This window comes from Stylophora pistillata, chromosome 4 (genome assembly GCF_964205215.1).
Source record: "Stylophora pistillata chromosome 4, jaStyPist1.2, whole genome shotgun sequence".
Classification (NCBI taxonomy): Eukaryota; Metazoa; Cnidaria; class Anthozoa; order Scleractinia; family Pocilloporidae; genus Stylophora; species Stylophora pistillata.
The window spans coordinates 38,814,084-38,831,791 of record NC_142522.1 but is presented as its reverse complement, the minus strand read 5'-3'; the positions used below and the strand labels follow the sequence as shown (position 1 = coordinate 38,831,791).

At 40.0% G+C, this 17,708-nt stretch overlaps 2 protein-coding genes and 1 long non-coding RNA gene across 4 annotated transcripts; 2 read left to right on the top strand and 1 right to left on the bottom strand.

Moving 5' to 3' along the window:
• Nucleotides 1–700: 700 nt before the first annotated feature.
• On the bottom strand, nt 701–3,479 carry LOC111344596 (NADH dehydrogenase [ubiquinone] iron-sulfur protein 4, mitochondrial). Its single transcript, XM_022951838.2, has 4 exons — nt 3,278–3,479; nt 2,982–3,157; nt 1,374–1,447; nt 701–949 (listed from the first exon to the last, which is right to left on the bottom strand). The coding sequence occupies exons 1-4, from the start codon at nt 3,449–3,451 to the stop codon at nt 846–848; spliced, it is 528 nt and encodes a 175-aa protein (XP_022807573.1). The 5' UTR covers nt 3,452–3,479; the 3' UTR covers nt 701–845.
• A 955-nt stretch (nt 3,480–4,434) lies between these two features.
• LOC148733649 (uncharacterized) lies at nt 4,435–5,726 on the top strand. Its single transcript, XR_015999612.1, has 3 exons — nt 4,435–4,544; nt 4,730–4,838; nt 4,938–5,726. It is a non-coding gene; the product is annotated as an uncharacterized LOC148733649 (long non-coding RNA).
• A 2,014-nt stretch (nt 5,727–7,740) lies between these two features.
• On the top strand, nt 7,741–17,708 carry LOC148733648 (uncharacterized). 2 transcript variants are annotated; one of them, XM_088758367.1, is made up of 4 exons: nt 7,741–7,940; nt 11,949–12,567; nt 12,763–13,002; nt 14,267–17,708. In XM_088758367.1, exons 2-4 carry the CDS (start codon nt 11,964–11,966, stop codon nt 17,191–17,193), a joined length of 3,771 nt encoding a protein of 1,256 aa, XP_088614493.1. In that variant the 5' UTR covers nt 7,741–7,940; nt 11,949–11,963; the 3' UTR covers nt 17,194–17,708. The 2 variants fall into 2 exon arrangements, with proteins under 2 accessions (XP_088614493.1, XP_088614492.1); XM_088758366.1 differs by lacking the exon at nt 7,741–7,940 and having other exon boundaries at nt 11,523–12,567.

Here is a 17,708-nt window from a genome sequence, read left to right as displayed (position 1 = left end):
CAAGACTCTCTCTGCACATATTGCATACCTGGTTTAAACTGGTGTTTGCTGGTTATAAAACCACAAAGAAGGAATTATGGCAGCAAAGAGAAATCCCGACCATACCCCTCCCTTTTCCACCACAAGGTTGGATGTTCATTTGGAGATTAACAACTTGCTAATACATGCTGAACACAGAGGGCTGAACACAAAGGGAAAAGATTTTCTTAATTTTTCCCAGTTATCTGCAAATTTATCACTAAACAACTTGTACAAGTGTATACACTGGTTTTTGAAATTAATGGTGATTTGTGCTCATCAAATAAGCATGGCCTAAAATGTGGAATACAGAATAATGGGGTTATGATGTTTGTATTAATAAATCAATAAACTTTATGTTAACAGCATATATATGACTTGCATCAGAGTCACTTAAGCCTGTGTCACTAGGCCTGGGTGGACATGAGTCTGAGAAGAGCCCAAAACATATTTATGCCCAAGAACATCAATTGTTATACTTTAATTACCACTTGAGAGGGCTTTGAGAAAATAGAAACTTAAAAATAACAGTCTGAACAATCACCCAAGTGTGCTATTTAGGCTAGAACACACTTTTACCCACCAAAATCTCCACTTCTGCTTGCCAAGTGCACCACAATACCCAAACAAGTGATAATAATTATTCAATTGCACCAACAACAATGAATCCAAGAACAAAAACTGATCTTCTCAACAAAAAGTTTATTTACATTGGATGGTCCAAAACATACACAACAGAACAGTCTATTGAAATATATGAAACTCATTTCATGTCTTAACAATGTCTTCCCTCCACCTTATCAAAACAAGCATATTCATTTGCTTTCTTATTTAGTAGACACTCTGGTTTTCTTGTTCCAAGAAAAGTTTGCTCCATAAGATTTTGGCTTCATTTTAACTTCATGTTTGTCATCGATTTCATAATTCCAACCTGATGACAAAGAGAACATTGGATGGCATCTAAATTAACAGTAATTAATACAGGTAATAAATTAATTTTGAGTGCAATTTGGAATATATAAACATATGCCCATGGAGGTTGCAATTTGCTTCTCTCAATACAAGCTAGTTTGTTTGAGAGAATTCCTTGGTGCAATAACATTAAACTTTCTGTACTCTGAGAGTGATTGATGTGCCATCAACCAATAAGCACACTAACATCGCTGCATGATTATTGTTACTTGCATTACAAAGTAATCAATGGCTTTGATGTCTGGGAATAGAAAGGGGACACTCGGCCTCTATGCATTTCTTTGCTACTCATATTGTGGGCTACAATATCTACTTTCAAACAAGGATTGGACTGGAGACAAAAACGCTTTCATTCTTCTGATTAAGAAAGTGCCAATAGTTACCATGTTTCTCTGCATAGTTCACAGCAGCCTCTTTTGAAGGGAAGGAGAGGTAAATGTTAGACAAGGGGTCAGCACTGCAATGAAAACAAAGAATTACATAAGTTGATATGCAGTAAATCCCTTTATTAGCTTTGATCCACACACACACACGCACACACAAAAAACACAAAACACCCCCATTCAATTATAATCAATCCTTCTATTTCACAAGTTTTAAATTCATGTCTCTCTTTCCACCTCTAATGAACATCTCTACTTTCATGGATGAGTTCTTAAGCCTAGTTCACATATGATTGCAGACGATCACAGGCAATCACAATCGATCGCCAGCGATTGTCTGCGATTATATGTGAACAGCTAGAGCTGTGATCATGTGCGATCGCGATCGCAGGAATAGAACCATGTTCTATTTGTGTGATCAGTTGCAATCATCTGCGATCGAGTGGAATCATATGTGAACAAAGTTCTGCTATCATGCGTTTGGAATGTGTCCAATAATGCTATGCAAGCGGCATGATACCGTGACAACCAGTTGTTTATCAACTTCTACACGTGTGTGTGTTTTCACAAGATGAAAGGTGAAATTGACACGGAACAGTTTATGGAAGAAATTACTGAGAAAATACGATTGTTTCTTCAATTGCTTTAGCAAAGAATTCTCTCCTTCTTAAGACTTTCTGGACCAAGAAGTGACGTTTCTTCTTTTATCTGGCAGCGATTCTCCGTTTAAGTAAAGACAACAGAAGCAGAATGTTAACACCTATTAAAAGTTCAGCATCCTTTGCATTTATGTTGGTTGACTGGAGTTACATTGTGTTGCCACTGAGTAGTAAACAATGGACTCGGTTGTCACAGATCGCTGTGATCAGCTGCGATTATAGGTGAACATGTGATTTGCAATCTTCAACTGAGTGGTTTCAGCAATCGTGTGATTGCCTGCGATCTTCTGCAATCATCTGCGATTATATGTGAACCAGGCTTTAGACAGCAGTAGATGTAAAGTATTGGTCATGTTTTGTGACTCTTGTAAGACCTTGAACATTTATACTATTTATTTTCAAGTTTGTAAAATTGTTAGGTTAGGAAAATAATGACTTCCAACTGTGCAGCTAATAAAACTAAGGAGTCAGCTTTCTCAACCATCATTCACCCCTTACACTGTTCTGATATATAGCCATAGCCCTTAAAATCTGGAAAAGTGCATAGCTTATGCATGTTTCTTATCATCTTAGGCTCAAATTCACTTTGAACTTCATAGGATATTTTCTACTGGGGAGCAACGTCAGAATACCCGTCCACATCATTTACATGTGTCGGGAGGCTTTGAAGAATGAAGCATAACACAATAGATGCTATTCTTATTCAATGACATGTAAATGAGTGGCCGGGTATTCTGAAGTTTAGCCTCTACTGGAAAACCATTAACTGAAACATTCAAACCTAACACCATCGACGCAATATACAAAAAAGTTGATGTTATTTACTTAGATGAACTGAGTTTGGTTTCATTTTATTCCTTTTCTGGATGCAACTGGTGAAAAGAAAAATCAAAACTAGTTTAAATACAGGTATCATGGTACAGTACTGCTGTTTTATCAAGTAACTTACTTTGAGGCCCATCCCATCAATGGATTTTCCCACCGCTCCATTGTATCAAACTCTATTTGCCAATTCTTTGTGTTAAACGAACCGGACTGCGTTGCTGTTCGTGCAGGAACAAAGATCCGAGCTTTTCTTTCTTTAACAAGCCAGTCTGGTACACCAGTCGTTGTGTCGATTACTTCCTATATAGATTTAGTAAGATTTAAGGTCAGTTTCATGATCAACTCATCGACAGCTCTACCCTAATTAAATCAACTGAGATAAGTCAGCTTGCAAGCAAGTTCTTAGCTCTATTTCTGTACCTTTCCGTCCTCATCGATGATTTCGACTGCTTTCTCCTGTTTATCTACAACTGTTGGTGTTGAACTACTTGTAAAATTTTGATTTTGAAAGTGAAAGTGGCCAAGCCTAGCTGCGGGACGAAGAAGACGAGGAAGATGCGCTCGATGAACTGCTCTCACCATGAAAGTCGCCATTTTCAATCTCAGTGATCGGTGGGAGACTGGGGTTGGTAAATAGTTTAGTGTTATGACGTAATTCCACGTTTAAAAACCGATATCGCACTCATCGCTTCGCGATTCGTGCGATATCGGTTTTTCAAGTGAAAGTACAACGTGTAATTCACTCGTCAGGCAGTGAATTTTTCTTGAATCGCATGACTGAATAAAAATAAGAAAACAAGAAATTAAAACGGCAATACTGTTTGTTTTTATCCCGTACGCGCGCCCTAGAAAGCCATTTTAGAAAGCAAGGTAAGTCGCTCACGTTTGAACCGTCGACAATTTTATTGTACCTCGTGAATTTTTCTTGAAGCGCATAGCTAAAGCCACCGAATCACTGAGCGAAACCAGATGTTTTGGATTTTTGGGCGCCACACCAGTGCGCAAACAATGAAAACCCTTTCAAAGTCAGGTGTCAATATCTAGCGAATAGAGGGAACAAGATATTTTTAGAATGAAACCACTTTTATGAAACCAAGTTTTCTCTAAGAGAGGCCAGTTCGTCATCTGTATAGGCTACAATAGTTTGGATTTCCGGAAATGATGCTTGACCTTTTTCGGCATTCATACCTGTTTTAGTTTTCTTTAGTAACGTTTGTTTGGTTTTTCTCGATAAGAACTGTCGTTTGGCTTTCTTCCCTCGTCTCTTGCATTTTTTGTTTTTCTATGCGTTTTCTCGTACTTTTGAGCGTGAGTGGTTTCCTCCAATTTTCTAAAAATTTGAATTTGAATTCAAAATTTGGAAGACATTCGTTTTCTATAAATTTGTTCATATTTTTTTATAGTTTCGTAGCACTAGTTACATTTACGTTTTTATGTTGGTAACAATAATTTTTGCTCGTGACTCACGTCAGCGATATGCATCAGTGCGATTCCACGCTAAATACCCTCTCTTCCGGTTGACGTATTGACCAATCAGAGCGCGTGTTTACCTTAAGCTATGCGATTCTTAGCTGATTCTTATCCCTCGCGATATACATTTACTCGAAATACCTCAAGCGCGAGCCGCGTGAACAAATGTCACCTATTGTATACGACGAGTTAGTGGGATCGATCGAGTACTCTAAAGGTTAGTATTAAACCCGTCGAAGTGATAAATCAATGAGTTTGAATGTATGAAAATCATCTGTGTGTGTTTCGTTTAGTAATTAGGCGTTGCCTTTGATGACAGATATATTTTAATTATACGACTCGTGATTGACATTAATTCCATACAGTGATTTAAAAGTGTTAGCTTATCATGTTTTAAACCAGTTTTCAGATGAATCAATAAGAGAGAGAGAAGTCGGGTTTTATAATCTGTTCGTCTACCCGAATCTGCTAACCTGAAGAGAGAAACCTGTTTTTACGACACGCCATAGAAGTAAGTTTCCAATCACGTTTTTTTTAATTTTGCTACGAGATTAAGACTTATATTAATTTGCGTTTTTCTGATTTCAAATTACAAATGTATTTCTCTTAGATCGAATAATTATTAAAGCTTGGATAATATCAGACGGTTTGTGGTGGTCGTCTGAGCTGACCAGTTCCAAGTAAGGAAACATTAAGTAATGCGGTTTTCATGAAATGACACCAACATCAACATCATTGAACCAACCTAATGACCGACTCCTAGTTGGCTTGTTGGCGTAGTTGCTAGTTGGTAGAGCACTCCGCCGTCAGTTTTTTGTAATGTTGTATAATCTAGTTAGAGGGCCACAGGTTTGTCAGCTATACAGCTGTTACGTGTCCCCCTCTATAAATAAAGTCCTTAGTGGGCTCAATTCCCGTAGGGGTCTGAATGTTTTTCAGGTCTCATTTGCACTACTACATAAGTAAGGTTCATTACTGCGAGGATCGCTTTCATAAATATCTCAATATATTTCGCCTGTTATGCACTGGAAATGTTACATACTATTCCCATATGTATTAGGAAAGTGTTCTCTATGATATAAAAAATAAAATCGGAATAAAATGAGAACAAACGGTCTGAACAACCACGTAAGCGTGCTAATTTCTCCATAATTTTGATGTTTACACATTCTAAAAAAAGATATCCGATAATTGTGCTAGGAATTATGCAAAATATGGCATTAAAAATATTGTTCAAAAGTTATATTCAGACAAAGTAAATGGATCCGTCCGACTGGCTAGATTAGCGGTAGATTAAACCGCTATGTGATTGTTACACTACCAATATATGTAATCCCATCTTTCAACCGCTGACTTTATGTAGTGCGGGCTCATATGTTTGTTGTTTCAGACGACTGACTCCTAGCTACCCTGGTCCCAGAGGTTCTCTTCTCTCTACCGGAGTCCGAGAATTCGGCACGAAGCGCCGACTGACGAGCTGTAAAGCAGCGGGCAGAGAGAACCTCTGGACAGAATCGTTGAGAATCTCACTTTCATGCCACTAACCTTCGGGTGACAGCCATCAATCACGCCCCTTTCCGACAACCAATCAGCGTAAAGTATTAAAATACCTCTGGGGGTAGGTGTAGTGTTTTACTTGTATCTGGAGTGGGGGTGGGGAATATATTTTGTTTCGTGGCCGTATTTACAATATCTGTCAAAATATTTGCTACACGTGCCAAATGACAAGCTCGCATGTAGTACGAACTCCAACACAAACCCCGATTAAAATCTACTTCCCTCGGGCAAACGATTATTGCCGATTTTGCAACGAAAACGTCGAGATAAATGACTATTCTCAATTGAATATTTTCACCGAGAAGAATCGAGATTTTCTGCGTCGCTTTAGGCTTGTTGTGAACGCCAAAGTTGAATACAATTCCAAGGTCTCACAACTGCTCTGTAAAAAGTGCTGCAGGGCTGTCCTAAAGCATGAAAAGGCACTCAGTCAATCCGAAGAATTACAAGAGTTCAGGAATAAATACAAAGAAGTAAACATAGATGTCGGAGAATTGACGCGACGCAAGAGATGTGCGAAAGATTCTCCTTGTAAATCACCGAGAACCGCAAGAACACCGAATTCACCACCGACGCCGGAAAACATTTGAACGAGTTCGCAACCCCAAAAGTAAAAGAAAGATTATTTCCACGACTAACGATCGTGCTGAAAGGGACCAAGAAGCTGTATTCGTAGGGCAACCTCGGAATGCATCACCTACGGAGGTGAGAAGTTTGCAGTTATTGTATGTTGCTAGAAGTATGTGAGAATATTATTGATTTTCTTTGCTCCTCTTCTTAGGTACGCATTTATTATCCGTCTGGTCTAGTTAAAAATGGATCCAGCATTGTAAGACAAATTTGTTCACAAGAATACAATGGAGTGATAAATTCTGTCTGGAAGCATCCCGAACTCAAGACTAAGATAATCGACAAGATCTATGTGGAGATCAACAAAGAATCAAGTGCACTCTGCAGCACCAAAGATCGATACTGAGAAAAACGAAAGCAAGCGATTTGATCGAATTTTCAATTTCTGCGCTGATTACTGCATTCTGAGGTTGCCCTACGAATACAGCTTCTTGGTCCCTTTCAGCACGATCATTAGTCGTGGAAATAATCTTTCTTTTACTTTTGGGGCTGCGAACTCGTTCAAATGTTTTCCGGCGTCGGTGGTGAATTCGGTGTTCTTGCGGTTCTCGGTGATTTACAAGGAGAATCTTTCACACATCTCTTGCGTCGCGTCAATTCTCCGACATCTATGTTTACTTCTTTGTATTTATTCCTGAACTCTTGTAATTCTTCGGATTGACTGAGTGCCTTTTCATGCTTTAGGACAGCCCTGTAGCACTTTTCACAGGGCACTTGTGAGACCTTGGAATTGTATTCAACTCTGGCGTTCACAACAAGCCTAAAGCGACGCAGAAAATCTCGATTCTTCTCGGTGAAAATATTCAATTGAGAATAGCCTTTTATCTCGACGTTTTCGTAGCAAAATCGGCAATAATCGTTTGCCCGAGGGAAGTAGATTTTAATCGGGGTTTTTGTTGGAGTTCGTACTACATGCGAGCTTGTCATTTGGCACGTGTAGCAAATATTTTGACAGATATTGTAAATACGGCCACGAAACAAAATATATTCCCCACCCCCACTCCAGATACAAGTAAAACACTACACCTACCCCCAGAGGTATTTTAATACTTTACGCTGATTGGTTGTCGGAAAGGGGCGTGATTGATGGCTGTCACCCGAAGGTTGGTGGCATGAACGTGAGATTCTCAACGATTCTGTCCAGAGGTTCTCTCTGCCCGCTGCTTTACAGCTCGTCGGTCGGCGCTTCGTGCCGAATTCTCGGACTCCCGTAGAGAGAAGAGAACCTCTGGGACCAGGGTAACTCCTAGCCAAAGGAAATGAGCTCCTTGGAAACTGCTTGATGTACAAGTCCTTCTTTTACTCATAGTTCTTCGAGACTTGCGTGCAAAATACCTGAATTTCTTTATCGGATGCTTCAGCTTCCTCAGCACGCGGTAACTACGAAACATGAGCTAGAACTGACCAACGTGCTTGAAATACAAAGGTACTTACGAACAGCTACTACTAACGACTGAGTTTTATCACTACCGATTCATATCTAGCATTGTCGGTTGAGTTGTATCATTAGCAATTTATATCTAGCACTAACGATTGAGTTTTCTTACCAGCGATTCATATTTTTGGCACAAATGGCTCCCAATACTACGCCTTCGAGAATTAAATATGTATGAATGCACTTTGCTCAGTTCTTCAAGGAAAGGAGCACGTGTTGTGAAACGAAGTTTGTCGTTCGAATATCGCAGATTTTGACATCTCTGACTATGTTTGATTCTTTTTTCTGCAAGATTTCCTTGCAGGCCCCGATACTTCCTAATGTATACAGGTATTTGATGAAAGACAGCTATATGGTGAAAATATAGAGAAGAATAAATGGCGTACGTAAATATGCAATATTTCTTTGTGTGCTACTCAATATCTCACGAGTGACTGCTGCACTAGTATCGCAGAGGTCAGTGGTTCGAATCCCGTACAGGCCTGATTTTTTTCAGGTCTGATTTTCGCTATTGCATAAATAGCGCTATCTACTGCAAAGGATCGTGCATCATACGTCTATCAATATTGTTGCCTACTCAATACAATGCCTAAGAATAACAACAAATCACAGTTAGTAAGCTGAATCTAATGTGATCCGATCGAATGAATAAAATTGAATTCACGGCTTGATCATATGAACATTCCGAGTTCAGAGACCTGTCTTTAACAATTCTGTGTCGATAGTCGTTCATTGTCAATACGTTATCATGCCAAAAGCCCGTTATACATCGTACAATCTAGCGTTCTAACTTAAAATAGTCGCCGAGGCAGAAGCCGTCGAGAACAACTCTGAGATCGCGAGGGAATACGGCATCAGTGAGTCAATGGTTCGTCGCTGGAGAAAAGACCAAGAAAACCTATTCAACGGCGAAATAAAACTGTCCGCAAAACGCAAAACGATGGCCTGTTTTACACCAAAGTATCCCGAGATAGATCAGTGACTGCAGCAATGGTTTTCCGGGCAGAGAAGTCCAAGTGAGAATCAGGTGACAAGTTTGTTTACACATCCTTGGGAACAGAACATTCTCATTGGTCAGTTTTTGATAGTTGTCAAAACATTAGTATCATTGCTTATCTGTTCTTTCTTTCCTTCGTTTTAGCACAGGCAGCCGAAGCTCTCTTTTAGAACCACACAAGGAACACAATTTGCATATCGATTTATAAGGATTTGTATGGGATTTTCTACTAGATAGTCGTAGAGATAGTTAAAAGTGAAAATGTTAAATAAAAATGGCTTACCTTATTCCATACGTGTGTTGCTTGCTCCTGGTGTCGTTATTTTACCGATTTTACTTGATTTAAGCGGTTTTTTTTTAATCCTGGTCTTCTCTTTAAGGAGAAAAAACCAAGATTAAAAAAAAACCGATTAAATCAAGTGAAATCGGTAAAATAACGACACCAGGAGCAAGCAACACACGCATGGAATAAGGTAAGCCATTTTTATTTAATATTTTCACTTTTAACTACCTCTATGGCTATCTTGTAGTAAATCCCATACAAATCCTTATAAATCGATATGCAAATTGTGTTCCTTGTGTGGTTCTCAAAGAGACCTTGGGCTGCCTGTGGTTTTAGGAATTGCCGTCGGTGGACTGATGTTGCGTTTGAAGGCGAAAGAATTCTGCGATGATCCCGCATTCAAAGCATCTGTAGGCTGGTACATAAACTGGAAGCGGCGCCATTCCATCACTCTCCGAACGAAGACCACCCTCGCTCAGAGTCTGCCAAACGATCTCGAAGAGCAAACAGTAAAATTCCACCGGTTCGTGATCGCAGCTCGTCAGCGCCGTGGATACCCTTTGTCCAGAATTTTCAATATGGATGAGACACCAATGCGGTTCGAGATGCCGTCCAGCCGTACTCTGGAATTCAGTGGCAGCCGAACAGTTCCCATGAAATCCTGTGGCGCAGAGAAGAGAAGCTTCACAGTCACGTTGGCGGTCGCTGCTGATGGCAAAAAGCTGCCACCTAAAGTTATCTTCAAAGGCGTACGAACCCCGAGAGACCTGGTTGTTCCGGACTCAGTTCGTGTTTCATTCTACAAAAAAGGATGGATCATGAAGCTGGTAAGTTAACAGTTTTGTGTCGTTCATATGCGCTCTTTTTTCTGTGTTCTGTACTCGTGTTTAAAGCCGCATGCTATATTGAAGTCTTTAATTAAAGTGAGGTCTAATCGATTGTTGTGTTCTTTCGTTCGTTATAGGCGTGAAGGAGTGGAATCGTACCTGCATGCCAAGAAACCCTACTGGTGAGCGATCGCTGTTGGTTTGGGACTCCTTTCGTGCTCATCTTACTGAGTCAGTGACAGAAGCATTGCAGCGGCGAAGTATCGATGTAGCTGTTATTCCCGGTCGCCTAACTCCAGTTCTCCAGCCCTTAGACAAGTGTCTAAATAAGCCCTTCAAGGAGAATATGAGTAGAAAGTACCTGTCGTGGATGGTAACTGGCCCCTTCGAGTTTACTCCTGCTGGGAAAAAGAAAGCGCCGTCAAGAAACCTCGTTCTACGTTGGATAAAGCAGTCTTGGAGGGAGATCCCGGAGGAGATGGTGAGGAAATCATTTCTTACTTGCGGCATCTCCAATGCGCTTGACGGCACCGAGGATGACGCCATCTATGAAGAGGAGCAAGAGAATGACACCGAAGAAGATGAGATGGATGAAGAATTTGATACAGAAAGCGAAGATGAGCCATAAGCTGACATCCTCGAACGTGCAGTTCACGACAGAAAACAAATGACTCCTTTAGGAGCCACCACATATTAAAAGTTAATGACCAAAACTCTTGCTTTTTTGTCCATGTGTTTTGTTAAGTCCATAATTTTTGTTCAGGTTAAACTCTCTGATGTTGATAAGCCCGTTAGGATTATTATACCATTTAAAGATCAACGGTTAACCGACTTAGTACGACGACAGCTCTCCGATCTCGCGAAGAAAATTAACATGAGCGATTTGTGCCAAGTGTTTACGAGCAAGAAAATTGCTGATGAGATCAAAGTGAATGAACCCAAACCACTTCTTGTTAACAAACATTGCGTTGTTTATGAATACAAATGTGATCTGTGCGACGCAGATAATGTCCGCTATACGTGCCGACACCTATTTCAGCGCATTAATGAGCACAAGCATTCTGTCATTGGTAAACACCTACGGGACGTACACAATCTAAGGAACAAAGATCTTCGTGACCAATTACAATCCTCAAGAAATGCCTTCGGAAATCGGATTGTTTAATGTATGAAATGCTCTTCATCAAAGACAGAAAACCAACACTTAACAATCAATCTTGCTCCATCAAAGCAAAACTTTTATCTTTGTGCAAAAATAAAATTTCATTCAGCTCATTCGTGCGTTTTTGGCCATTGATTCTCTGTCAACTTTAAATGGCTTCCTATGACTGATTACTGAAGAGCGCATTCAGAAATTCAGTAATTTTCCCCTCATTTTCATTAACAAGTAATCGCAATGGGTCCTCGTAAAATTAAGGATTAATATCATTTGTGTTTTCAGAAGTTGCTGAAATCGCCCGGGTCGCTTAGCGACTCGGGAAGTTTCAGCAACTTCTGAAAACACGCGTGATATTAATTCTTAATTTTACTCGGCCCCGTGCGATTATGTACACTAATGAACTCATGAAATGTATTTAATTGAATTTGAGAATGATGGCATGGAGCTGTCGAAACGTTAATTAATTAATATCGCTAGATTTTATCCTTAATTGCTAATCGAAAACTTAAGTTAGTAGTATTTTGGTTTTCATTCAGATATTAGAACTGCTGGCTGTTTAAGTAAGACCTTCACCCCTTGCATCAACAAAAAGCAGAAATCATAGGAAGTGCCATTTACAGCAAATAAAATTAATTTTTGCAACACCCTTTCGAGTGAATATTAGTTTTCTGACAATACTTTAATCTTGTTTTTTCTGCTTGTTGACTTTTTTTTTTTTTTTTTTTTCATTTAGGATTTTTTACAAAAAATGGAAATGAAAACTGATGAGGAGAAACGTTGGTTGGTGGTTGGAATCGTGATGGTCAAAGTAATTGCTCCAGTGCTGCGAGATGTTGTTGAGCAAGGAATTAAGTTACATTACAGCCACCTTGACGCAATGTTATGTCCTTGTAAGTTGAATGTACTTACTTTTGCAGACTATAAGAGCAATCCCAGCCTCAAAAACTTGAAGTTTGAGAATGTCAACAACAACCGCCAAACTCATGGAAAAGACAAGAATAAATACAACTTCAGTGTTTCATCTGAACTGGACCTTGCAAAATTGTATCTACCTGATTACCTTGCAACATTCTCAGCATTTGATGAATCTCTTGACTTGAGTGCCATTCTCCGTCTGCTTGGATATAGCAAACCAGCTCCCATCTTTCAATCACCAGACCCGACGCTCCTTATTCAGACGGCAGCAGATGCAGTAAGAGATGATGTCAGAAACAAGTGGGCTCATCCAAATCTTAATGACTGGACTGAAGCTCTCTTCAATGACTGCTTTACCAATCTGGAGAATTTATTGAAGAGTGTTGGCAGGGGTTCAAAAGAGACACTAGACCAGCTACTCAAGTGGCAAACAAGAGGTGAAATTGTTTTGCAATTACACATACAAGTATATCTGAGATGAAGCCTAACATAAATTTCTTGCTTCCAGTTAAGTTGGTTATTTACAACCAAAATTAAATTGCCCATAAGTTCTTTACCAAGTTGTAATTTTGTTTTGAATATATGGAATATATCATATCTCTAGAAATGATATTCTGTTATTTTGCTTGAAGGCTGTCAAATGGTTATGGGACATGACGTTGACCATCAACTATGGTCACTGGTAAAACAAACTCTGGCACACTTTGTTAAAGAGTTAGAAGCCATCCAGGACCAGCAGCTGGCATTAGATGAGACAGTGGAAAACCACGGGCAGAGGATTAATGAAATGGATGCACGTCTCTCCAAACTTGCGGAGAACCATAATCGTGCGAAAGAGATGTTAGAGAACCTGAATGCTCAGTTAAGACCAGGTATTCCAGAAATTTGTGGTTTAGAAAAATCGTACTCACGTTAGAAAGACTTAGTAAAATTCCCTGGCGCAGTGCTTATACGGTAAAATGGTTAACCGGAATTTCCAAACCTTCTTTTTCCCCACCCCTCTCCTAGCCCCCTCAAAAGACCTTTAAATATTGCTTACATTTCTAAAATCAGTAATCAGTAATCAAAGTTTAATGTCTTTACGTGGGGCGTGGTTACCCATATTGCCCGAGCCAGAGGCTCATGTATGAAACGCATGACAACAACCCATCCATCCACCCCAGGGGAGGACATCCATCACACAATAATCTCGTGCGTGGGAAATTAACAACTCCTACCCCTAACCCTGCAGGAGACAGGACCTCCATTTATTCGTCCCTATCCGAGAAGACTAGAATATTTAAACCATTTCTTGATGTTATAGAAAGGCAGCATATTCTTCTCAATTATTTTAAGACCTTGAGTGTTGGTCCGGCCGGGGCTCGAACCCTCGACCTCCCGCACATCAATTCAGCGCTCTAACCATTGAGCTAACCGGGAGGCGGTTAAAAGTTTCCAAACATTTAAAATCTTTTTAATAGTGAAGTCTCAGTCCACCCCACCCTCCTAACCAAGAAATCACATGCTCAGTCAAGACCAGGTTTTCGAGAAAATTATAGCTGAGAAAAATCATACTCAAGTTAGAAAGACCTGGTACAAGTCGCATGACGCCAGGCGTATATATTAAAGTCCTTTAAAATGTCTAACCGTAGTTTCCAAATCTTTTTTTTTTCCAACCACTCTCCCTGTCCCCAAAAAAACGTTCAAATATTGCTATCAATTTCTATAAATCTCCTAAAAATTCACATTGTTTTATAAGTGAAATCTTAGTCCACCCACCCTCCTAAACAGCTTATAAGTAGTTTGCACTCTTATGAGAGCGCTAAACAAAGCTCTTGTGGGAAATGAAATTGTATGGAAATGGAAACACCAAGGTTGGACTACAGTTACTTATAAGGAACAGCAATCACTGAGCAAGGAAACAAGTTAATTTTTTTCCATTTGTTGGATTTCTTAGAAAGCGACACCCAGAAAATCCCCATAAAAATCCCCGGTTTTTGTGTCTAAGTGTACACTTTGCCAATAGCAAAATCGGTCAAAAACAGTTTGTCATCATGGGGGCACTTCTAATTATGCTGTTAGCATATCCATAACATTTTTGCTTCAGTATTGAACAGCTTTGATTCTTGACAGCTCATTAGTAATTTTATCTTTTAGCATCGCCTCCTAGAAGACCCTTTAATCTGGACCAGTTTAATATAAAACTCAAAGATCGTTACAAAAGGTCGTCAACAGTACAGACATCTGTGTGGTCTGCCAAAAGCAAAGCAAACATTCGCCAGGTATACACTCGACTGTCTATGGTTAAAGAAAGTCGAACTGTTTCTGTGGAGTACACGGAGCTATTTAAGAAAATGATGAACGGTCTGGTGCCAAAGAGGATGCTTGTAGTTGGTCAGGCCGGAATTGGAAAGTCCACTTTTCTTACAAAGCTCTGTTTAGATTGGGTCGAATGCGAAGAAACAAGTGATTGTGAAGATAGAAGTATTTTAGAGAAATTCAAACTTGTTCTTCTTCTCAAGCTCCGGGAAGTGTCCCATTGTAAGACGTTAAAAGAAGTAATCAGTCTCTCTGATCTTCTCTCAGACGAAGATAAATATCTCACAGATGAGTTGCTTCATTACATCAACGAGAATCAGGAACAGGTCCTTTTCGTCTTTGATGGCTATGATGAATATGGTGAAGGAAAGAATTCCGAAGTTTTTGACATCTTCCGGGGAGACAAGCTGCGGGGCTGCAGCGTTTTGGTGACGTCTCGATCCTCTCAGGGTGATGACCTCAGGGAATTTGCCGATATGTACGCTGAAGTTACTGGTTTCAGTAGAAAAGACATTGAAGAGTTCGTCGTAAAACAACTTGGTGAGTTTGAAGGAAAGGCCCTGATGCACCACCTGGAGAAGGAAAGGTTGATTGATACCGCCAAGGTTCCCATTTTATGTCTGTTTTTCACCATGTTGTGGAAGAAGATGAGGGAAAAGTTTACTACTAAGAATAGGACGATGGTATTCTTGGAAATTGTCCAGTGCATTTTGGACTACGATTATGGAAAGGGTGCTTCTGACCAGCCCAGAACTTTTGAGGATAGTAAGGACATCCTTGCTGATCTTGGAGAGGTAGCTTTGGAAGCTCTGTTGTCTGATGATCTTCTCTTCGAGTATAGTAAATTGAGGCAAATAAAGGGTTGCGATGCTGTAATTAGAGGCTTCCTGCAAATCACCGAGGATACTGAGAACATTCGGCCTTCCGAAAGAGTATCCTTCATTCACAAAACAATTCAAGAATTTTTAGCCGCCTGGTTTGTTGTGCACAAACTGGTCCCTGAACGTAACCTTGGACGCTTGCGAGAGAAAACAAGGGACAGCGAGAGTTGTCTTCGTCTTGAGAATGTCTTTCTTTTTATCAGTGGATTGTCTCGTGATGGAGCCGGAGCCGAGTTGGTTTTAGGGCACCTAACAGATGTCAACCGGGACGACCGAAACCTTCAGTTTAAGCAGACAGTTGTTTTGCCGGGAAAAAGTGAGAAGACATGCTATGATCTTACTTATCGTCAATTAAGATTTCACGACTTGGTGTTTGCGTTATTTGATGAAGCGCAATTGAAAGAAGGGCTTCTAAGACATTGCCTTTCAAGTACAGATGGAGTGATGATACTTTCCCAAAGACTTGTGAAGAACCTTTTGGAGTGCAGCGATAATATTCTCCAAATGGATAATGTAACTGTAATGGTCAAGAAGGTTAAAGATGACCTTCCGTTCTCCCTGGAAGAGAATTTGAGGAAGTTCTTTGATAGTTTCGACGTGGCAGTAAAGGTAACAGAAAGTTCTCAGGCCCTCAAACTGGGGGACTTTTACAGGAAGTTCTTGAACTGTGGCTTTCGCTGCATGTGCAACTTTAGTGCTGTTCTTTTTTCAAATAATGGAAGTATCGCGTGTTATATAACTGACCTTTTTGTGGCTTGTGTGCTTCATGAACTTATGTTCACTGGATATGCAACTGAAGGCCACCGTTTTCTCGAATTTATCATAGCCGAGGATGTTAAACACATCAATCAAGACCACGAACTCCAAAAAGGTCTTGGCCTTCAGCATTTAGTGCCGCTTGAATTTCCCTTTCAAGGACCAAGTGAAGCCATATCACTTCTTAACGCGCAGAACCCTTCGTCTGACGAGTATTTGCTCAACCACCTTCAATCCTTAGAATGTGTCTCTACTTCAAGCAGAGAGATACTTAGAGCATTCGGTGTCATTGTTGGGAAATCAAAGTATTTTAATTCTGTAAAACTACGTCTTGGAAAAGGTGGTGATTTTTGTGATTTTCTAGAGCCAGCCAAGACCTTGAAGGATTGTTCAATTCAATTGTCAGGTGACCTGTGGCATCCCTGTACGTCAGCCGGAGTAACCAGACTCTCAAACTTACTACCAAATTTCAACAACCTCTCGGTTCTACACCTCAACCTAAAAGATTGCACCAAGGCCCTTGTTAACCGATTGGTCGCCATTATCACGCACCCCACGGTCAAATCACTTCAGTTGAAAAAGGTGGATTTGATCGAAGATACCGCCATTGTTCTTGGTAACTCTGTTTGTAGGATGTCAGCTCTGGAAGTTCTTGTAATCATGGGAAAGATGAACGAATTGGGATTGGCAGGGATGCAAGCTTTATTCGGGAGATTTTCGCGAGAAATACCTTTAAGAGAACTTGAACTCAGCTGTTTTCATGTCCGCAAGGATGGTCTCAAATTTCTCCGAAATAGCTTCCAGTTTTTCCCCCGACTTGAAGAACTTCGTCTCGTCAAACTAGGTATTGATAATAGAGATGTCTGTAATCTCTTGAGAAACGTGAACTTTCCAGAATTACACAAACTGGATTTATCGCAGAATCGGCTAGGCCATGGGATTACCTCCATTGTGAACCATATTGAGCGTTTCCCGAAGATATTGCAACTCGTGTTGGAGGATGTAAACTGTTCCGAAGAAGACAAGGTGTTCATAATCGAGAACGTCAGAAAGTTTCGGCCATTGTTTGGTGTTTGCCCACTATCGCTTGATACAATAAACGCTTTCTCAAGAAGCGACAATCACTGAGTGAAATTTATGGTCAAACGTTCTCGAGAAGAAAATGTGTTTCATCAACTTTTACTGAAATGTTGTTTCGAAAACCTCAAGATCTTAAATCTGTTAACTTTTTGTTGCCTTTGATGGAGGACGAAATTGATAACTTCCAAGACTGGATTTCACCCTTTCTATTCTTTTTTGTTTTTGTTATTTTTTGCTTTGTTTTGTTTAAATGTCAATTAATAATTAATCGAGCGGATCGGTTGTTCACCTTACAACGCTTCATTTGTTATACATTTACAGTGACCAGTAGATAAGGCTAACTCAGAGAGTGCCCAAATGCTCTAAAGATACTCGCGCTCTTGCTGTTTCTCTTTATTAGTTGTAGCAGAATCAAATGAAGACGTGAATTTTGTCGGATCCCGTGTCATTGTGTAAGTCTAGACAACAGTACGAGTAGTATAGAAATGTTCAGACACACGCTTTCACCAGTATATACAAATAGCATATCCTGTCTATTGATAATAAACAGTTGAAGAACATTA

Excerpts from the sequence above, each read along its gene's own strand:
- LOC111344596 (XM_022951838.2), bottom strand. The coding sequence starts at position 3,451 with ATGGCGACTTTCATGGTGAGAGCAGTTCATCGAGCGCATCTTCCTCGT. Across the intron at positions 3,158-3,277 it reads TCATCGATGAGGACGGAAAG|GAAGTAATCGACACAACGAC; the intron begins GTACAGAAATAG and ends AAATCTATATAG. Across the intron at positions 1,448-2,981 it reads TTGATGGGATGGGCCTCAAA|TGCTGACCCCTTGTCTAACA; the intron begins GTAAGTTACTTG and ends TTTTCATTGCAG.
- LOC148733648 (XM_088758367.1), top strand. The coding sequence starts at position 11,964 with ATGGAAATGAAAACTGATGAGGAGAAACGTTGGTTGGTGGTTGGAATC. Across the intron at positions 12,568-12,762 it reads ACTCAAGTGGCAAACAAGAG|GCTGTCAAATGGTTATGGGA; the intron begins GTGAAATTGTTT and ends TTTTGCTTGAAG. Across the intron at positions 13,003-14,266 it reads GAATGCTCAGTTAAGACCAG|CATCGCCTCCTAGAAGACCC; the intron begins GTATTCCAGAAA and ends TTTATCTTTTAG.